Source organism: Cajanus cajan, chromosome 6 (assembly GCF_000230855.2).
Source record: "Cajanus cajan strain Asha chromosome 6, NIPB_CcT2T_4, whole genome shotgun sequence".
In the NCBI taxonomy this organism is placed as follows: Eukaryota; Viridiplantae; Streptophyta; class Magnoliopsida; order Fabales; family Fabaceae; genus Cajanus; species Cajanus cajan.
The window spans coordinates 65,567,035-65,586,111 of NC_138522.1; the positions used below are offsets into that span (position 1 = coordinate 65,567,035).

General features: G+C 30.2%; 2 protein-coding genes and 1 non-coding gene across 3 annotated transcripts; 1 reads left to right on the forward strand and 2 right to left on the reverse strand.

Moving 5' to 3' along the window:
* Positions 1-3,303: 3,303 nt before the first annotated feature.
* LOC109797963 (uncharacterized) lies at positions 3,304-4,903 on the reverse strand. The gene is made up of 2 exons (XM_020358144.3): positions 4,487-4,903; positions 3,304-3,584 (listed from the first exon to the last, which is right to left on the reverse strand). The coding sequence occupies exons 1-2, from the start codon at positions 4,760-4,762 to the stop codon at positions 3,495-3,497; spliced, it is 366 nt and encodes a 121-aa protein (XP_020213733.1). The 5' UTR covers positions 4,763-4,903; the 3' UTR covers positions 3,304-3,494.
* Positions 4,904-8,461: 3,558 nt separating this feature from the next.
* POLD2 (DNA polymerase delta small subunit) lies at positions 8,462-15,554 on the reverse strand. The gene is made up of 15 exons (XM_020356871.3): positions 15,395-15,554; positions 15,187-15,316; positions 14,614-14,720; positions 13,831-13,957; positions 13,429-13,536; positions 12,361-12,476; positions 12,191-12,274; positions 11,330-11,398; positions 11,178-11,249; positions 11,005-11,096; positions 10,797-10,924; positions 10,493-10,594; positions 10,313-10,380; positions 9,329-9,420; positions 8,462-8,663 (listed from the first exon to the last, which is right to left on the reverse strand). Exons 1-14 carry the CDS (start codon positions 15,431-15,433, stop codon positions 9,361-9,363), a joined length of 1,302 nt encoding a protein of 433 aa, XP_020212460.1. The 5' UTR covers positions 15,434-15,554; the 3' UTR covers positions 8,462-8,663; positions 9,329-9,360.
* Positions 15,555-15,568: 14 nt separating this feature from the next.
* Positions 15,569-15,641, forward strand: TRNAA-UGC (transfer RNA alanine (anticodon UGC)). Its single transcript has one exon. It is a non-coding gene; the product is annotated as a tRNA-Ala (tRNA).
* The last annotated feature ends 3,436 nt before the right edge of the window (positions 15,642-19,077 follow it).

Genomic DNA, 19,077 nt, shown 5'->3' on the forward strand with positions numbered 1-19,077 from the left:
GTTAGTTAAAGATTCATTATAGTTCAAGATTAAAAATTGAAGTCAATCTATACTTGTCTTGTTTTAGGTTAGTGGGATAGGTGATTATCTATTGATTCAGTAGTTATTTATGAGATTGACGGTTAGTCGATTACCTTATCTTCTTGGACAATACATAAGTGTCCCAAGTCCTATGTTTTAGAGAAGCGAAAGAACTTAAAATATTTACAAATGGTTGAGCTTAATTTGGTTATGATGTATTTGAAATTTATGTTCAATCTCGACCTTATGATATTAAGAATGAATTTGATTTTCATAGTTCATGATTATTAAGTTTTAAGTTTGAATTTAACCTTGTAAAAGTTTAGGCTCGAATTCAAACTTGACCTTTTAGAAATTTGAGCATCAATTGAAAAATTATATTTTATGAAATTAAGGCATACATATGCAAAAAAATTAGAATACTTTCATAACAACACTATTATTATGTATATTCTAAAGCGCTTCTCATTTCAAGGTCTTTCACTTTGGTTAAGGGATTTAAATATCATAAATATAAATTTAACCTTGAATTTTTTATTAATACATATAAAATTAAATTCGTTCATTTTTTTATTGGTATTTAATTAATGAGGTTAGTGTAGACTAAGAAAATTACCTCAAAACCTCAAGCTATTAGCTTGATATATGCCAAAGTTTTAACTTTAATTATACTGGAAATCAAGATAATTATATTGATGAGGATGCTAAGTTCTTAAGTTATTTCTATATTGCACATTTCCTTTTTTAACTGCCTCCTTTTTGCAACCCCCTAGAGTTTTTATTTATTTATTTTTTTTTATAACAAAAGCACAACATATAGCATAAGAATAAGTTAGAACTTGTTGACAAGGGCAAACATAATAGATGTAAAGACAAAATTTAAGTGCAATTCTTTAGATATGGTTAATATTGTTTTCCAATTAGAATTGAAACTTTACTTTCTTGGATAAAACTTTGATTAAAAAATAGTACCAACATTATTTAAGTTTTGCGTATAAAAATATGAGTAGAAAAGGCATACATTTCTTGGATTCTTATAAACAATGCCTACTACTTGCTAATTTGACAGGTGTTCCCAAAATCCATCATATGCAAACATAAGGAATTTGTCATTAGAATCCAAAACTCTTAAAGATAAAGATGGTTTTGTTGTTACGGTAGGTTGGGTAATAGGTTGAGGCAAGTATAACCATGGGTAGGCTGCATTCAAAGCAAATATGGAGTCTTTCAAATATTCATCTCCAATGGATTTGGATATCTGAGTTTTATTATGGGGATTAATTATTGGTAACATAATGTGATATTAATAAGCAATGACAATTTGAGCATATAGTGAATAATGAATAATGGATAATTATATAAGCATTGGTTGGAGTCTTTAATTGACAAGAAAATACAACCTAGATGATGCCTTTAACGCGCCATGCTCCATGGTTGAAAAGTACAATTTGTGGATCATTAGGATGTGAAGCCTTGAGTTGTTTCTAATTTATGTCCTACTAGCATCGTGCTTTACAATCAACTGCTTAGCTATGATCCGGCTACATTTGTGTCTACCAAGTACTACACGAGAATCGCCAAGATTGGCCATGTATAAAGTTCCTCTCCAAATGACTCCTAAGAGACAACACACACCTATTACTACAATCAATGGCTTTAGCAGAACAAAGTTTTCAACAAGATGCATGAACTTAGACTCTATTACAGTAATGGCCTCTCTAATAACATCTTCATTTATATTTCTACTGTTCTCAACGATACTTGTAATCAAGAAAAGGTTAGTATGAAATTCTTGGATGTGAAAGAAAAAGCATCAAGACTCAAGACTAACTGATAATTTTTTCAAAGAGGTGTTCTTCAATGAAACTTGAAGCATCATAACCTCCATGGCCATCACAAACCCCAACAAAGAGGGTATTAGTGCCAATCTCAACCTAACTATTATCCTCAATTTGTGCATCAGCCTGAGCCACAACAAAAGAGAATTCGCTACAAGAATGCCTCTCAAGGTTTCTAATCACCATCAAAAAGGTTCTGCTATGGCAACAACTGCTTCATCATCATTGTTGATCACGTGAATCGTCTCCTCACAGGACTCAGACATAAAAATTATATTTATAACTATTATTCAAGAGGAGGGTTCAAACGACACCGGTGTAACTTTTACTAAGTGTTACACTGCTCAATAATTTTATATTAAATGTAAATTTTGAAAATCCAACCGTTAGATTGAAAGTTCATATCTCTTAGATCATATATGTCAAATTTTGTTAAAATTGAACAACAACTTGAAGGTAATCAAAGTGTTCATATTTTAGTATATTTTAAAATGTATATATTACGTCAATTTTATTTTATAAGAATGAAGTATCAAATCATCTTAGATTAATATAAAATTTGATATATATGATCTAAGAGATATGAACTTTCAATCTAACGGTTGGATTTTCAAAATTCACATTTAATATAAAGTTATTAAGCGGTGTAACACTTAATAAAAGTTACACCGGTGTCGTTTGAACCCTCCTCATTATTCAAATATTTTTATAAAAATATTTAAACTATAATTTTTATTTTAACATTTTATTTAATAATATACTTTAAATTTACATGTCATAATTATTATAATTGTATATAAGATAAAATGCTGAATGTAAAGTTTGTAATATGTTATATTGATAATTTTATATAATATGTATCGTTAATATTTTATAAAGTAATATTTAATATTATACATCTTATATTTATTATATATTTTGCTATTATTTTATATATAATATAATATATAGAGAAAAAAGTATATCATATCTTGTTGTTTCCTAATTCAGCTCCTCCTTATGATAAAAATACATTAGAACAACAATAAGATAAAAGTATCACATTATTATGTTATATTTGGCCACCAAACAGACCTTAAAAGAAATAGTCTAGAAACATAAATTTCTCTTTTGAAATGCACTTTTTTGAGACTGTTATTGCATTTAATTATTTGGTTTATAAATCTTGACAAAATGGGTCCAATCTAATATGACCTATTTTAATCTAATCAAACTCCTGTTATACACATGCGTTAAATAATTGTGGTTGCTACACAGGAAGTCGATTAAGATAATGGCAATGATTTATTTTCTTTTTCTTTTACTTTTCTTTCTTTTTTATTTTGTTCATTGTGACATATTGGACGATTCATCGCTATTCCATTAATGTTTCACCAGAATTTAGATGAAACAGTTGTCAAAGAGGAAGAGAGATGAGATTATTGTATTTAATGCAAAGGAAGAATGAATGAACAAATAAATTTTATTACGTGAGGTGAAAGAATAAACAATAATCAGTACAAAGTAAATATATAATGCATCAGCAACATAATTGAATTAAAATTTTAATGGAAAAATATACATAGAGTGAGTTTTGCATTTTCCTTCTGACTAAGAATTAGCACACGTGCAACCTTGTAGATTTTCCATCAGAAGCTAAACAATATCATTGATCAAACGCTTATGGCGATGATAATGCTTTTCCATGAAAACTCTGGAGGCACCTTCCACAGTTCTACGCCATGTCTACAAAAAGTGATCAAAAATATATTTAAAAAATATGGGAGACAAATAACATCCAGATAACATTACTGATCAAAATTAATAAAATTACCTCTTGGAGTAATTGTATATTTATTTATTTATTGTAAATTGTTTGAAGCTGCAACAGGCTTGAACATTCCCCCACCAAAAAATTGTATGAATATTATTTTTCCAACATTATCATTTTATCCCCATGCTTAGGAATTTTAGCTATAAAAGCAAGCTGAGATTCTTAAAATTAATCACCGTTATTCGAATAAAGCAAATGAATTTCTAACTCTCAAGTTATTCCCCTTCCAGCAACTCCAGAAAACGAATTGATATGATTGTAATGGATTAATTGAATGACCATTATATTTTATATTGTTTGTTGTGAAGCTTCAATTTTAGGACAACAACCTAAGCATAATTATTTGAGATAAAACTTAAATACAGTTTATGAAATATTTCTAGTGTTTTTTATTTTTTAAACTAAAACTTGAATTTCATTTCACTAATACAATAATAAAAGTTGGCATTAAATGACTAAGATATATTTTTTTATTCTAATTAAAAAATAATTTAAAAAATACTCAAAAAAAAAAATAAAAAATTCTCACACGTTTTAACAATTTTCATTACAATCCCAAGTCAGAAAAAAATAACTTTTGACATACAATGGTGTTGTTCTTTTTATAGAATCTCAATAATCCACATAATTCTTTAGTTCTACCTTTATCAAACAGATTACAGAATTGAAAAAGAAAAAAGCCCAACAACAACTAAGAAACTAAGAACCTTTATCTAATTTTGTTTTCCCTTTTCATATGGATAAATAGCATAGCATGCTTTTTTATTTTTTTTTATTTTTTATTTTGAAGAAATAGGAATTGAATTGGCCTAACCTTATGAATGGTCCCAAAGAGTGATGACTTGTTCCTAACATCCCTCACTCTGAGCTGCCGGAGCAACGCCGACCTCCGTGCCACTTTGGGCGACAGAAGGGACCTCCGTTCGACCACGGCGGCGCCACCACTTGAAGGGCTGTCACACTCATCTTCCCTCCTCTTCGTCCTCCGTTTGGTTTTTTCCTCGGAAGCCACTTCCGCAAACTTGCTCAAAAGCTCGTCGGAAGATTTCTTTGTGAGATGTTGAACCTTAGCTTCACTAGCAGTGTCCATTTCCAGTGTAATGGTATAGCAGAAGAAACTATATGGTATATATGTACTATTTATGTAACGTAAGAATATAAGAATATGATTATGATGGTTTATGAGGGTACTATGTGGTGAGTGAGGACCGTTGTGGAAAATGAAGAAGCAATAGTGATAGATAATGGTTGAATAATGAATGAGAGAGAGGGAACAAAATATAGCCGTTGGGTCGGGATGTAGATGTAGTACTAATAAATTGTGAGTGGCATAATATTCATAACATTTTTATTATTTTATTATTTCTGTCTATGTTTTGACCTTTTCTGTATTGTGTAGGCCATTATTGACATGTGAATTTTGTGATGGGAACAACACAATACAATACAAAAGAATTGAGATTGAGAGGACCCACAATTGCGCTCTTCTTCAGCTTCACTGATACTTTCTGACGTCCATTTTTTCATTGTTTGGCTCATAAAGGGCTTTCTGTTCGTCAGCCTCATAATAATACCTTATAGTATCGTTGATTAATTAGTTTCAAAATTTTTAAAATTTTAATTTTGTTTTTTTTAAATTAGCTTTTAATCCTTTATTAATTTACTGTCATATAAATTAGTTCTTTAAGATTAAAGTCTTATTTGTATTAATAAATTATGTCTGATTTTTATTAATATTCACTATATCACCTTAATAAATGTTAAATCATTTGTCAATTTTTAGTTCTTTTAATTAATTTTCTGTCACAAATTAATTTTGAAGGTTAAGTCTCATTTATTATCCACGTATAATTTTATTATTGTTCATGGTCAAATTATTTTAATAAAATCTTTTATTTTAAAAAAGATGTTTGACCATAAATAAATAGAGAACTTACATTTGTTATATGATTCAATATTTACTAAGTAACTGTGTGAATATCAATAATTAAGTTAATTATTATTTATTAGTATACATTATTACTTAAAAAATGATATTTAATATAATGATTAATCATGGTCCTATACTAAATGACATAGCAACAAGTAGCGAAAATAAGTTTATTAATATTTGAATATGTATTACATAGTATACTAGTGAAAATAAAACAACTAAATAAATATAGATATAAATATAGTGATTCAATAAAAGTAAATTATACAAACTAAGTCATTAGTCAAGTAATTGATAATACCTATACAAGAACCACCCCAAATGGATAGTCATCAAAAAGACATCCAGCTTCAACACCAGTAAATGGCCTCCACTACATAACTCCACACTTATCTTCTGTTTTGCTTTCATACCATGTATAATCATCGTAGTTCAAATCATATAAAAACTCGCAAGGGTAAGTTAGAGTTTAAAGCCACAACATATATACAACATACAACATAAAAACATCAACAACTTTAATACATCAACACATCCTCATCTCATCTTCAACACTATCAATATTCATCATCGAAATACAACCTTCATATATCAACATGAACTTCTCATTCTACAACAACACAATATCAACTCAACATCACAGTATTAACAACTTAGATTGTTCATCACAATAACACAGTATTTACAACATAATAATTACATGCGTTGTCACACATTTGAACTAGAAAATATCTTACAATATAGGATGAGTAGTTTAAGTGACTTGATCCTACCAATCAAACAACACAAGGCGATCTTTTTGAGCTTGCTAGATCAACAAAAAATTGGATATAAAATCTATAATACAACAACTTGGTTACTCGGATGTCGTTACTTACATAAAGAAGTATAGTATTACTGTCAAGGTAGAATAGGTAGGTATGAGCCTACCACGACATTAATTAACTTAACTAAGTCTCCTACGAGATTAGTCCACTGTCTACCTTTCAAAAATTACGTCCTTCCGATACTTGGTTAGGAATTAAGTTCTTGACTTCATATTATACTTGGTTGGTCACTTGTAATTAATATAGTTCGACCTAGTCTCTTTATTGTGGTTGTTTTATACATGTGTCTCAACCTTACTCACACGGTACCAACTAAATCCTAAAGTAGATTTAACATAGCTATCCACATTAAGAGTCAACTTCCCAAAACGGGTTTTTAACAAATTGAGCTCTACGCACACTACAGCGCAATATCCACACAATGAGATATGCAACTTTTGAAAACCCCTCCTCTAGTTCTAAGTTGATCATCACAACTCAACGACTTCATATATATTCAACACAACTACACAACCAATACACAACTTTGCAACTCACTGCACATATCTCAACTCATATATATTCAACTTCTCAATCATCATTCATCTTAGAACATTATCATATATATAATAACAACTCTTAACAACTTTAAAGTATGCAACATATACATCTATTATCTCATATTCAACAATTCATCAAATACATCAACACGTTCTCATTCTACTAATAGCGTCCAACGCAACACACTCCATGCCTAGCGCCATCGAGGTAGGAAACTCTCTGCTTTGCCCACACCTAACGCTATACAACTTGCACCCGACGTGGATAAGACAAAGGCCCTTAAGACCTTGTGTCTAGTGTGGAAAACAATCACACTCGACCTCATTTCAACCATAGACCCAATGCCTGAATCACGTTCGATGCCACCATACTAGCGCCCAATGTCATCCAGACAAAGAGCTCTGATTTGGCCATGTTGGGAGTCACTCCACCCTAGACCCAACATCACCAAGTCAGAAACCTCCTAGTACTCTCACATTCAGTGTCATTCAAACTACACTTAACGCTATTTCAACTTAAGACGAGTCTCTCTCCTCATGCTAAGCACAATTGATCATGCACTCGATACCTTGAAGACACTTTCAATGTGATATCAAAATTCACAAAATAATTAAAAGAATTATAACACTCTATAATTTACATTTAACTCTAATGACTAATTTATGAAACAAAAACTAATGAAAAAGTAATTTTTTTTAAAAGACTAAAAATCAAATTCTTAAAATGTTGAACTAAAAAATTGGATTTGGATCACGATGTTCAATATTTTTAGTGTCCATTATTTTATTTTTAATGTACTTTTTATCAATAATTTTACACAAATCAATCTATATATTAAAAGTAAATAATTATCTTGCGCAATAACGTTTTTAGGAATAATTCTTCAAGGAAAATATTTATAAATTTTTTTTGTAACTTTTCATATAATCCATTTAAAAGTATATATATTTCACTATCGATTCATTATAAATCATATTGAGAAAAAAATTTAATGTTAGATAAAATCATCAAATAATGTGACAATTTTTAATTAGTTGAACCTATTAAAATTACCTTTTTCCACTGTTAACACATACACCGTTTAATCTTTTAATAAAATTATTTCTATCTATTTCTTCCTTAATAATAATAATAATAATAATCTATTTCTTCCTTAACTACTCTGGGATGTTATATAATAATATAATAATAGTAATAATATTTATTCTTTTTTAAAACAAAAGAACCTCTTCAAAAATCAACTTTTATTTTATTTCTCTTCAATCAAATAATTATTTTCACTCATTCTTCAATCAAACAACTATTATCAATAAAATTATCCACATATTTATATTTTAAATATGATCTGGTGAGTTATATTTACCATTCTCATTCCTTAAATTAACCAATTGTTAAGAAAAAGGAAAAATGTACACAATATTAATTTTTCTTTTTGGGGTGGGGGGGGCTCCAATTTTTCAAAATTGAAATGTTTCAACTACAAACTAAATGCATAAAAGTGTAAATAATGTTGCATTGAAAACTAATGAGAAAAATAAACATTGCAGTCAATATATTAGGATACTACAAAAATATATTACACTAAAGAAACGCAATCAGCCTTCATCAACTTTAAGCTTCAATTTTCCGTTCTTCACTTTATGTCCCCCAAGATACATCGACGTCAGCACAATCAGCAAACTTCCCCTAACCTGTATTAAGAATTTATGATCAGAAACTTCTCCTATTTGTCGTACCTGGATGCAAATGCAGATCAATCTGCACGTGGATGACACTTTCAAGTTTCACACTCACTTAAGTGAGAAGAATATCATTAGCCTTCAGAATCAATTTACTTAATTCAGATAAATTAATATCTGCAGTTATTATAGTGGAGAAACCACTGTTTGTCAGTATGTCATGAAACCTACAACCTGTTAACGTGAACTATCAAAAACCATTCAATATAAAACTTGATTACACTAGGCTTATGAATCATATGAATTTTTATAAATTGTATCTGCAAAAAATTAAGAGCAATTTTTACATGAGCATATTCATATTAGGCACAATAGGTATTTTTCTCAGATGACTATTTTAATGTATCGAGTTTTTTTATTAGTTATGCCAAAAAAGCAAATTTGGCTCTTTAAAGTGAGAAACCGTGAAAAGTAAAAAACTGTAAGGAGGATGCAACTACCATTGATTTCAGATTTTACTTTTGGTCGGGACCATTGGTTTCAGTTGAGAAAATCTCATAAGTCATAACCCATTTTATTATAGATCAAGAGTAAAACTTTCTGACTTTATATATTTTCTCAGTTTCGGAAGCTATAAACACTATGCTTATGTAACAGCTCAAAATTTAGAAGCTTACAGATTTAATTAGCACAACTTCATTCTGCATTGTTATGAGCTGAACTGAGTTCCAAAACTGAGTGTGTAACATTCAAGGTCCCTCAGATTTAGCTGCAAAAAAATGAAAAAATGAATCGCAAGTCTGCAAGAAGAATTACATCAGATGAAACCAGCAATTATGTCAACCAAACATTAAGCAAAGAAAACAACCCTAAACAGTCATAATCCTACCACTATTGTTTTTGACTACATTTTCATCAAATGTGGACGATTCCAGAATTGCACCAGTGGCAACAAAGTAGGATTGAACTAAAACTTCTATCTTCTTAGAGAAGGCAAGAAATTACTGACTAGATCAGTGAACTGAAGATCATGACATATTAACAAAATAAATAACATAACAAGCTCAAATATCAGCCATCATATAGCTGGGGCTTGGAGGACTTTCAGGAAATACCATTGCTTTCTGTTATAGTAGGGAAAGAAGTAGACAATCTACATACCAAAATCTATTTGTCCCATGAACCCAATCCATGACCAAAATAATTGGAAATGCCCGATTAACCAATATTTGTCTCATACCAAAACCTTTTTATGATTTCCTCAAAAGAGAACCCCTTTATGCACACAAGTCTTGAACAAAAGAATACAACAATAAAACCTTATCCGGTTATCCCACTTCTGATGTCTTTTTGTTTAATTGAACTTCTTAAAAATTGCCTCATTATATAATTTAAGAGAGGAAAGCAGCAAGAAAGATAGCATTTCAATTCTAGCAAAGAACCATATTTTCAGGGTTGTTAATCATTGGAAAAACCCAATTTAATTGACTACAAGGAAATGCCTAAAGTGAGTCTCATTAGTACAATCACTGGGACACTAATGTGACCTTAAGCACCGAACCGGAGACATGTTACTGACCTGTTTAAGGAGTAATATATTTTATATAAGTAAAAAAAGACCGTATCAAACTAACATGAAGTGTGCAAGATTTGGAGCTCACCATAACAGCAACTCCAGATTCACAAAATTTAGGAACACAAATGAGTCTCACTAACTGCCCTTCAGATCCTGCAATCAACATGAAAATTAATTAAAGTTTTAGGGAGGGTATATTAAAGTAAATGCAAATCAGAAATGAAGTAACTTTATTTATGCAATGTAGATTTTAGAATAAAAATACCCTTTAGGACACGAGTTTCAAATTTATCTTGATTTCCCACAAAGTAAACATGAGGACAGCTCTCAATGAAGAAAGGATCCCTATCAGTATAAGGATAACATCCTGGAAGGCAACAGTAACTTTCATAAGTCAGAATAAATAACTTTTCATTTTTTTTAAGTCTAGATTTCTTCAGAAATAGCAGGTAATGTAATAAATATTCAACCTTCTGGAGAAACTTTCCGTGCAAAGTGAAAGAGACAGATTATAGATAAGTGATAATCAAGGAAGTGTAAAAACATTGAAGCATCCATAATGTACATACCAAGAGTATTAGGAGCAGTGGGTGCCACATGCCTCCATCTTAATGTTCTTTCCATGAATTCAAGTTTATCTTTTGCATCAGAATACTTCTCAAGATCATCTATATTTTGACCCGATGTCCCAAGAAACCTGGAAGCAGTGTGGGAATCATTTTGATGTTATAGTAGATTCAGCACCAAAGACAGTAATATTGAGAATAGCCTATTTACCTGACATTATCAAGCTCAAAACAATGAGGATTTGTACAAGATCTGAAAGTATTATATGCCGAAGACCCAGGGAAAAGGCATGTATGTAATGGCTGCAAGTGATAATTTTAGTCATAAAGTCAAACAACATATGTTAATATGACATGAATAACTCTTAAAGGAAACATACGAACCTGCTGGGGTAATGAGAAATTAGAAGGGTCACTGGGTCCTGGCATGATATCCAAAGGCAAACTAGCAGCAATCTGAAAGGCAAGTAAAAGTCGAGCATATTATTTACAAAAACAAAGGACTACAACACAAGAACCAAACTAACGAACTGAACCTGACTCAACAGAATATCTAGCTCCTTTATTGACTCAGCCATCTTTGAAAGATCCTTTGAAGCCAAATTCTGCAAATATTGATGAAAATGCCCATAAATGCTGATAGAAACTAGAGATTAAATACCAGAAAACAGCTTGTATTATTTATAGAAATCTGTTCAATGAGCTGTTACAAACAAAAGGAGACTCCAGAGCAGAGTGCTCCTCAAAGAAACAAGCTTCTCTGTCTACAACTCATGCCAAAAGCAATAGCAAAAAAACCCAACTCCCTTTGAATAGTTAGAATTACACTAAACCCTAAACACCAAACTCCTCAAAGAAAACTGTTGGACCTTGGGAAGGGGAGTTACTTAGAATATTAGTTATAGTGATTAGTGAGTTAGTGAGTTAGTGACATAAATTAATAAGACTAAAGGAGAGAGAATTGATTCAGATCTGTTCATTTGTACATTGAGCATTAGCTCTTGGTGAAAGGAGAAATCCTTTGTGAAGGGGAAACCATCGGAGGAGAGTCATTTCTCCTATTTTATGTTCTTTTACAATAAAAAAATACAATCTTTCTTTTCTTTGTTTGTTTACTAATTTGGGCTCCTGACAAAATACAAAATGCAGTACCGTTAAAAAAAAAACTCAACATTAAAATTGTTGAGATGTTAGTGCTAGTTATTAGTCTATTATTTATTAGTTTTATGTATTCAATTACTTTTGTACTACACATTGGTATTATTCTTTCCCTATAATAAATCAGATGTCTCATACACTGTACAATGCTGGTAAGTAGTAAATGACATGCAGTAGCAAGGGTTTCTCCCTGCAATCCTTTTATTTTTCTCCCCCTCCCTCTATGGTAACATAAATACCTGTCCATTAAGAAGTCTGCGAGGTATCTCAACTGAATTTCCAGCAAAGACAACATGAGCAATTTGTGATGCAATACTTTGCTCCTGTTTCATGTCACTTATGATGAGTTAAACTTTGAAATGTTGCATAACTATCAACATGAGAAAGTTGAGAGAAAAGAAAGGTAAACCTTCTCATCTCCTAAATGCCCTGTAATATGATCAATGAGAAGCTGAAACTGAAGAGGATTAGAGTTGCTGCTCCCAACACTTAACCCTGATACTAGAACAACATATTTGTCTTCCCCTGTTGAATCCAAATAATAGAAAGTTTTGAGCAAATATTTTTAATAAAATTAAATAACAATATTGATGTAAGGAGTATCAATGATGCACAATTAAAAGAACAAAATGGCAAGACTGTTGCTCAACATCTGTGCGTTAGCATAAGCAAGAGGAAATGCACAATAATAACTTTTCAAATTTTGACCACATAAAGAATAATATAAGAAACTGGTTTCTTAAACTCCAGCAAGTATAATTAAAATCTTAATGCAATCAAAAGGGAAGAGACTATGGTAAGAGAAGGGAAAGAGAAGATAATATATGCTTGCTGACTACAAATAATAAATTTTTCAAACAGCACAACCCTTTCTGAGAAAATACTACCTCTAGTCCCTTATATAAAAACATTAGGTGCATTTTTTTATTTCAAATTATAAGAAACATAAACTACCTTCCTTTCAGGTATATTAATTGCTAATTTTCTTTTATATCCTAAATTCACTGTGAAGTTTATTAATGATATACTCACTCATTCTCCATGCAAGTGAATCCATTCATTGGCCTATTAACAATATAAGCCACATTCATTGCCAGGAAAAATTATCCCTTGAATAAGTAGGATCACAAGTAATGTAACCAACACTAAAAACATTTAATTCTACGAATATTTCTAGAAAAAAGTTAAAGTTATGACATTACTCGTTAAAAATAACTAACTTCATTTTTATTGGTCATGATGAATTACTTATTTTATTTTTTATACAAAGGACTAGAGGCAGTATTAAATAGACAACAGAAACAACACTTCGTACAAGAAAGTGTGATGCTAATTCACCACATCCATCCACCCTCAAATGGGAAGTCATAGTCTATCATGTGTGGCTAAGATTGGGGGAAAAATCCCAGAAATAATTAAATATGACATGCATGTGCTTTACTGGGTTAAAAACGTGAAAAAAGATTGCAAGAGGTACTTGATTTAATGGGAAATTCTATCTGTGGTGGTAAGCCAGCATCTAGGACCTCCAGAACCAAAAAGTCACCAGTCCCCGATTCCTTTCCAAGTAAAGCAACCACATTTCCTGTCACAGATAATGTTAGCATAAAATCATCATGTGCCACATGACAGTCATTTGTATTCCTACGAGAATGGATATCATTAAGTAGCCACATGATTTATTTCTACATAGCTCAGATAAATATTAAACAAAGCAATCCAATATAGTTTGAATTGAACGACACCCCCTTAAAAAAAAAAAAAAGTATAGAAATTGCTGATACCAATCCCAATGTTTTGGAATTAACATGCACTTCAGAATTGCCTTCTTAGCACAATCTACTTTAATGAATTTAGATAAGTTGTTCATCATATAGACCTGTTACATATTCAGACGGTGAAATGGGATTCCCACTGAGCTTAACCCGCCCACTTTCATCTTCCAAAACTAGGTGATCATCTGGGTGCATGAAGTTGTGCGGCTTGACAAGTGGAACCACTGATCTCTGCACATTATTGGCAGAGAAATAGTGAAATAAAGCACTATGGCACATTATTGCCAATATTCATACAAAGAAAGCATAAAATTGACCTTATATAACAAATTCAAGTCTTCACTCTTGAGAGTAGGATAACCTATGTACATACATATTCTCCTTCTCACATAATCACATGATCCAACTTCTAAGCTTTCATATTAAATCAAGTCAATGTTTTTTCGCCTTTAATTAGTAATCAAACCACAAAACATTTTTGCTTTTCTTAATTTCCTTAACTCAAACTTGTACAATAAACATCAAACATAATGAGAAGGTTACAAATCACGCCATTAACACAATGTTCCATCAATTAAACTAATTTTTTAGATATTCCAAAACTAAAAGTTTCAAATGCCAGTATTTTTATTTTTATCACCACTAAAACAACTTTCTATCAATTAAATTAATCTTCTCCAAAATATTTGTTAACTGTATTTTTACAATTTACTTATATTTACAAGTACAAAGCAATATCCTCTATAGAGACAATCCTTTTCGAATTGAATATATTTAGATGTACATGATTCGCATTCGAAATCACTGGTCACCTGTGTCAGACGATCCAAGCACTCAGTGATACACATGCCATATTCGAATTAGTTATAAAGTAAAACCGAGTGTACCTCCTTAGAATACTCATCAAGGATGCAAGGTTTGAGCTTCATGTGTTTATAGAGGGTTCCAACAATGACACACTCCTTGCCTTCTTCCAATCCCAGCACGGTGCACACTGTATGAAACAGAAACCGGTAAGCAATTAATTGAAGCCTGAAAGCAAAGAAACACCACACTGCACACAAATATGACATTAACATAACATAGTTTTTGGTTGAAAGGAAATGGAGGGAAGAAGTTTCATTATTTAGTTCAATTCAATTTTTAGAAGAGAAGGAGAGACAAAATGATGAAGAGCAAAACCACTGCTCTTTCTAATTTTAGCTCCCCTTTAATTTTGGAATATTTGAAAAGAAAAAAAAAAAAAAGGAATTTAAAATATTTCTAATATAATATCTAAAAATATCTTTACTTAATAATAAATTGATTTTTAAAATCATTTTCTTCCTCTTCCTTCTATACTTCCAATCAAATAAAATTTCTAAGTCATTTCCTTTCTCATTCTTCCATTAAAATTCTTCAACTCCCCTGAACCAAACAGACTCTAACTGGAAGAAGGATAATAGAAAAGGCGAGAGTACCAGGAAAATTAGGTTTCCAATGGGGAACGATTGAATACAAGAGAGTTCTCATCAAATGAAGGCGAGCGAAGTAAATCTGGCTGTATTGCTGCCCCCGATACGTCTCTTTCCCGATTTTGAAGGCTTCATCCTGCTTCGGCCAAAATCAAATTATCACACTCTTCAACAAAGTCAAAATGCAACGAGGCAAAAAGAGTTAGCACCGAACCTGAGAGTGATATGAACACTGCACTCGCTCCATTCCCATGGCGAGGCGGGAACACTTCCCTCGTTGCAATTGTCTCTTTCAAGTTTTTACGCATTAGGGACGAAATTATATATAATAAACACTCATTTAAGTTGTGTCTTGTTTTATAGGTTTAGCTAGAGACAAGGATTCAACGGGGATGTAGCTCAAATGGTAGAGCGCTCGCTTTGCATGCGAGAGGCACGGGGTTCGATCCCCCGCATCTCCATTGATCAAAATTTTATTTTTTTATTATTTTTGTAATTATTTTACATTAGAATTGTGTCATCTCTCATCTCTGTTACTCTTTACATAAGTAATGTGTTACAATCTTAAATAAGGGATTGTATTATTATTTTTTATTTATTTATAGGAAATCAATATTATCGCTGTTAAATAAAACAACATAATTTTCATTGAAAATACGTAAATAAAATCAATTTAGTATATATTTAGTTACATTTCATGATTTCAAATCATTTTCATTAAAGTTAATTTTATCCAACACTAAACTAAATGAGTTTTAATGGTAAGTAATCGTTTCTTGTATTAGAAATCCAAGTTTCCAAACAATAAAAATATTGTTTTTAATATAAACAATAGTTTGATTATCAATTTTTTCTTCTATAAACAAAAAAAAAATGTTAATTAACAACATTTTCTTTTTAACACTCTTTTCTTTATTGACTAAAATTTATTAAAAATAAAATTTTTTGAAAAGTGTTGTCACTAATTCAAGAGGGAAGGAAACTTATTAAATAAATGGTAAAACACAATATATATATATATATATATATATATATATATATATATATATATGATTTAGAATAAATTAAAGTTGAAAATAGAGAATATTTTTAAGAAATTGTTAATTAAGTGTAAATTTGCGCATGACCAAGCTTGTGTTTCTATAGCTTCACAAGAATGTGATGATTCTCTAGTCTAGAAAGTAGGATACAAAATAGAGACACCATAGTAATTGAAGGTAAAATTCGAGAGAAAGAGATAAGTATGCAAAACTTCATACGTCTTTTTAAAAAGGTTTTTGATGTAGCTTTTTTGGCCCCAACTAATATTTACATAGATACAACCCTAAAATATTTATCTTGATTAAATTTTCATCCAAGCAATGTTAACATAAAGGAAAAAAGGTATAAGGAATCAGTTATTTAAACAAAAAATCTGTTATTGTAAATGTCTTTTAATATTTAGTTCAATCAAATTTAAACTTAAAATTTAATCTATATTATCTCAATACACCACAATTAGGTTAACATAGTGTTTGTGCTTATGTTGTGGCATAGGATTAAGAGTTTAAATTTTGTCACAACTAATTAAAAAAATAAAACTTGATAGTAAATGAAATGAAAATTTAGGGATTTAATTAGCACAATTAAAATTTAAAAAAAATATATAATATTTAAAAAAACGAAAAATGAAAAAAAAATTCTATAACTCATATTTTACATCACTCAATAGCTTATATTTTACATTAAATATCAACGATCCAAGTGTTAAATTACAAGTTCTTCATACATAAATTAAATTTATAAAACTTTAAAAAAATTTAAAAATATCTGATATTTCATTTCATTAATTCAAATTGATGAATAATTATAAAAAAAATATAAGTTGATTTAAATTAATGAACCAAAGTATTAAATAATTTTTCAAATTTTTTAAAACTTTGTAGGCTTAATTTATATATATGAGAAGGGCTCTGATTATTTTAAAAATAAGTTTAATTATATTTACTTAATTGAATAACTCATTTTAGATTGAATTTTAACGATCCAACCGTTAAATTAAAAAATCTTAATACATAAATCAACCATGCAATTTTTTTAAAAATTTAAAAATTATTTGATACCTTATTTCATTAATTCAAATTAACATATAAAATATTTTTATGATTATCTGTTAATTTAAATTAATAAAATAAAATATCAAATAGTTATTTTAAAAAAATTAAATTACATATTTGATATATATTAAAAGCTTTTAATTTAATAATTGCATTGTTAAAATTTAATGTAAAATATAAGTTATTAAGTAAAATATATTTAAATAAATTTACTCTTAAAATAAGAAGAAGAAAAATATTAGGAAAAGAAACCAAATGCTACACAAATATTAGGACTTTGGGAAGAGGGAGTAAATTCGAATATTAGTTAATGTAACCACTACTTAAAACATTTAATTGTGAAATATTTTTAGAATAAAAATTAAAGTTATGAAATTATTCATTAAAAATAATCAACTTAACCTTTTTTATTGATCATGATAAATTAGATATTTTGTTTCTTATATAAAGGACCGGATTAAATACACAACAGAAACAACACTTTAGGCAAGTGGGATGCTAATTCACCACACATTCATCCACCCTCAAATGGGAAGTCATAGTCTATCATGTTTGGCTAAGATCTAGGGAAGAAAACCATAAATATCCCATGCATGTGCTTTACTGGGTTATAAACATGTAAAAGATTGCAAGAGATACTTGATATAAGGGAAAATTCAATCTGTGGTGGTAAGGCAGCTTCTAGGACCTCCTTTACTAAAAAGTCACATGCCCCCAATTCCTTTTCGAGTAAAGCAACCACATTTCCTGTCACAGATAACGTTAGCATAAAATCATCATGTGCTAGATGACATTCATTTGTATTCCTACAAGGCCGGATATCATTAAGTAGTCACATGTTTTGTTTCTACATAGCTCAGATAAATATTAAACAAAGCAATCCAATATTGTTACCACACCCCCTTCTAAAAAAAAAGGAAAAGTAAAGAAATTGCTGAAATACCAAACCCAATGTTTTGGAATTAACATGCACATGTTTCAGAACCTCCTTATCACAATCTATTTTAATGAATTTAGGTATGTTGTTCATCATATAGGCCTGTTACATATTCAGACGGCAAAATGGGATTCCCATTGAGCTTACCAGCCCACTTTCCTCTTCCAAAACTATGTGATCATCTGTGTGCATGAAGTTGTGCGGCTTGACGAGTGGAACCACACTGATCTCTGCATTATTGGCAGAGAAATACTGAAATAAAGAACCATGGCACATCATTGTCAATGTTGATACAAAGAAAGCAGAAAATTCACCCTTATATAACAAAATTCAAGTCCACACTCTTGAAAGTAGGATAGCCAATTTAATTCATATTTTCTCCTCACATAGGCACATGACACAACTTCTAAGGTTTCATATTAAATCATGCCAATATTTCTCCGTCTTTATTTAGTAATCCAAATACTCAAACTTCTATAATAAACATCACACATAATGAGATATTTACAAAATGCCATCAACACAATATTCCATCAATTAAATTAATTTTTGAGATCTCCCAAAACTGAAAGTTTCGAATTGCCGGTATTTTTATATTTTTTTTTTATCACATCTAAAATAATTTTCTATCAGTTAAATCAATCTTCTCTAACTCCAGGCAACTGTAACAGTTAATCCACACACTCGGTAATGAAATGCAATACTGTAAATAGTTATAAAGTAAAATCAAGTGTACTCATCAAGGATACAAAAGAGTTCTTATATGATAAACACTCATTTAGTACATCGGCTTTTTATAATTTTTAAACATATGGTAGAGCGCGCTTACTTTGCATGCATGAGACAATTGCTTTAAATTTGTTT

Coding starts and splice junctions, on each gene's coding strand:
- LOC109797963 (XM_020358144.3), bottom strand. CDS start 4,762: ATGGACACTGCTAGTGAAGCTAAGGTTCAACATCTCACAAAGAAATCT. Junction 3,585..4,486: donor TCTTTGGGACCATTCATAAG/GTTAGGCCAATT, acceptor CACTTTTTGTAG/ACATGGCGTAGAACTGTGGA.
- POLD2 (XM_020356871.3), bottom strand. CDS start 15,433: ATGGGAATGGAGCGAGTGCAGTGTTCATATCACTCTCAG. Junction 13,537..13,830: donor ACCGTCTGAATATGTAACAG/GTCTATATGATG, acceptor TATCTGTGACAG/GAAATGTGGTTGCTTTACTT. Junction 10,595..10,796: donor CACTGCTCCTAATACTCTTG/GTATGTACATTA, acceptor GTTGCCTTCCAG/GATGTTATCCTTATACTGAT.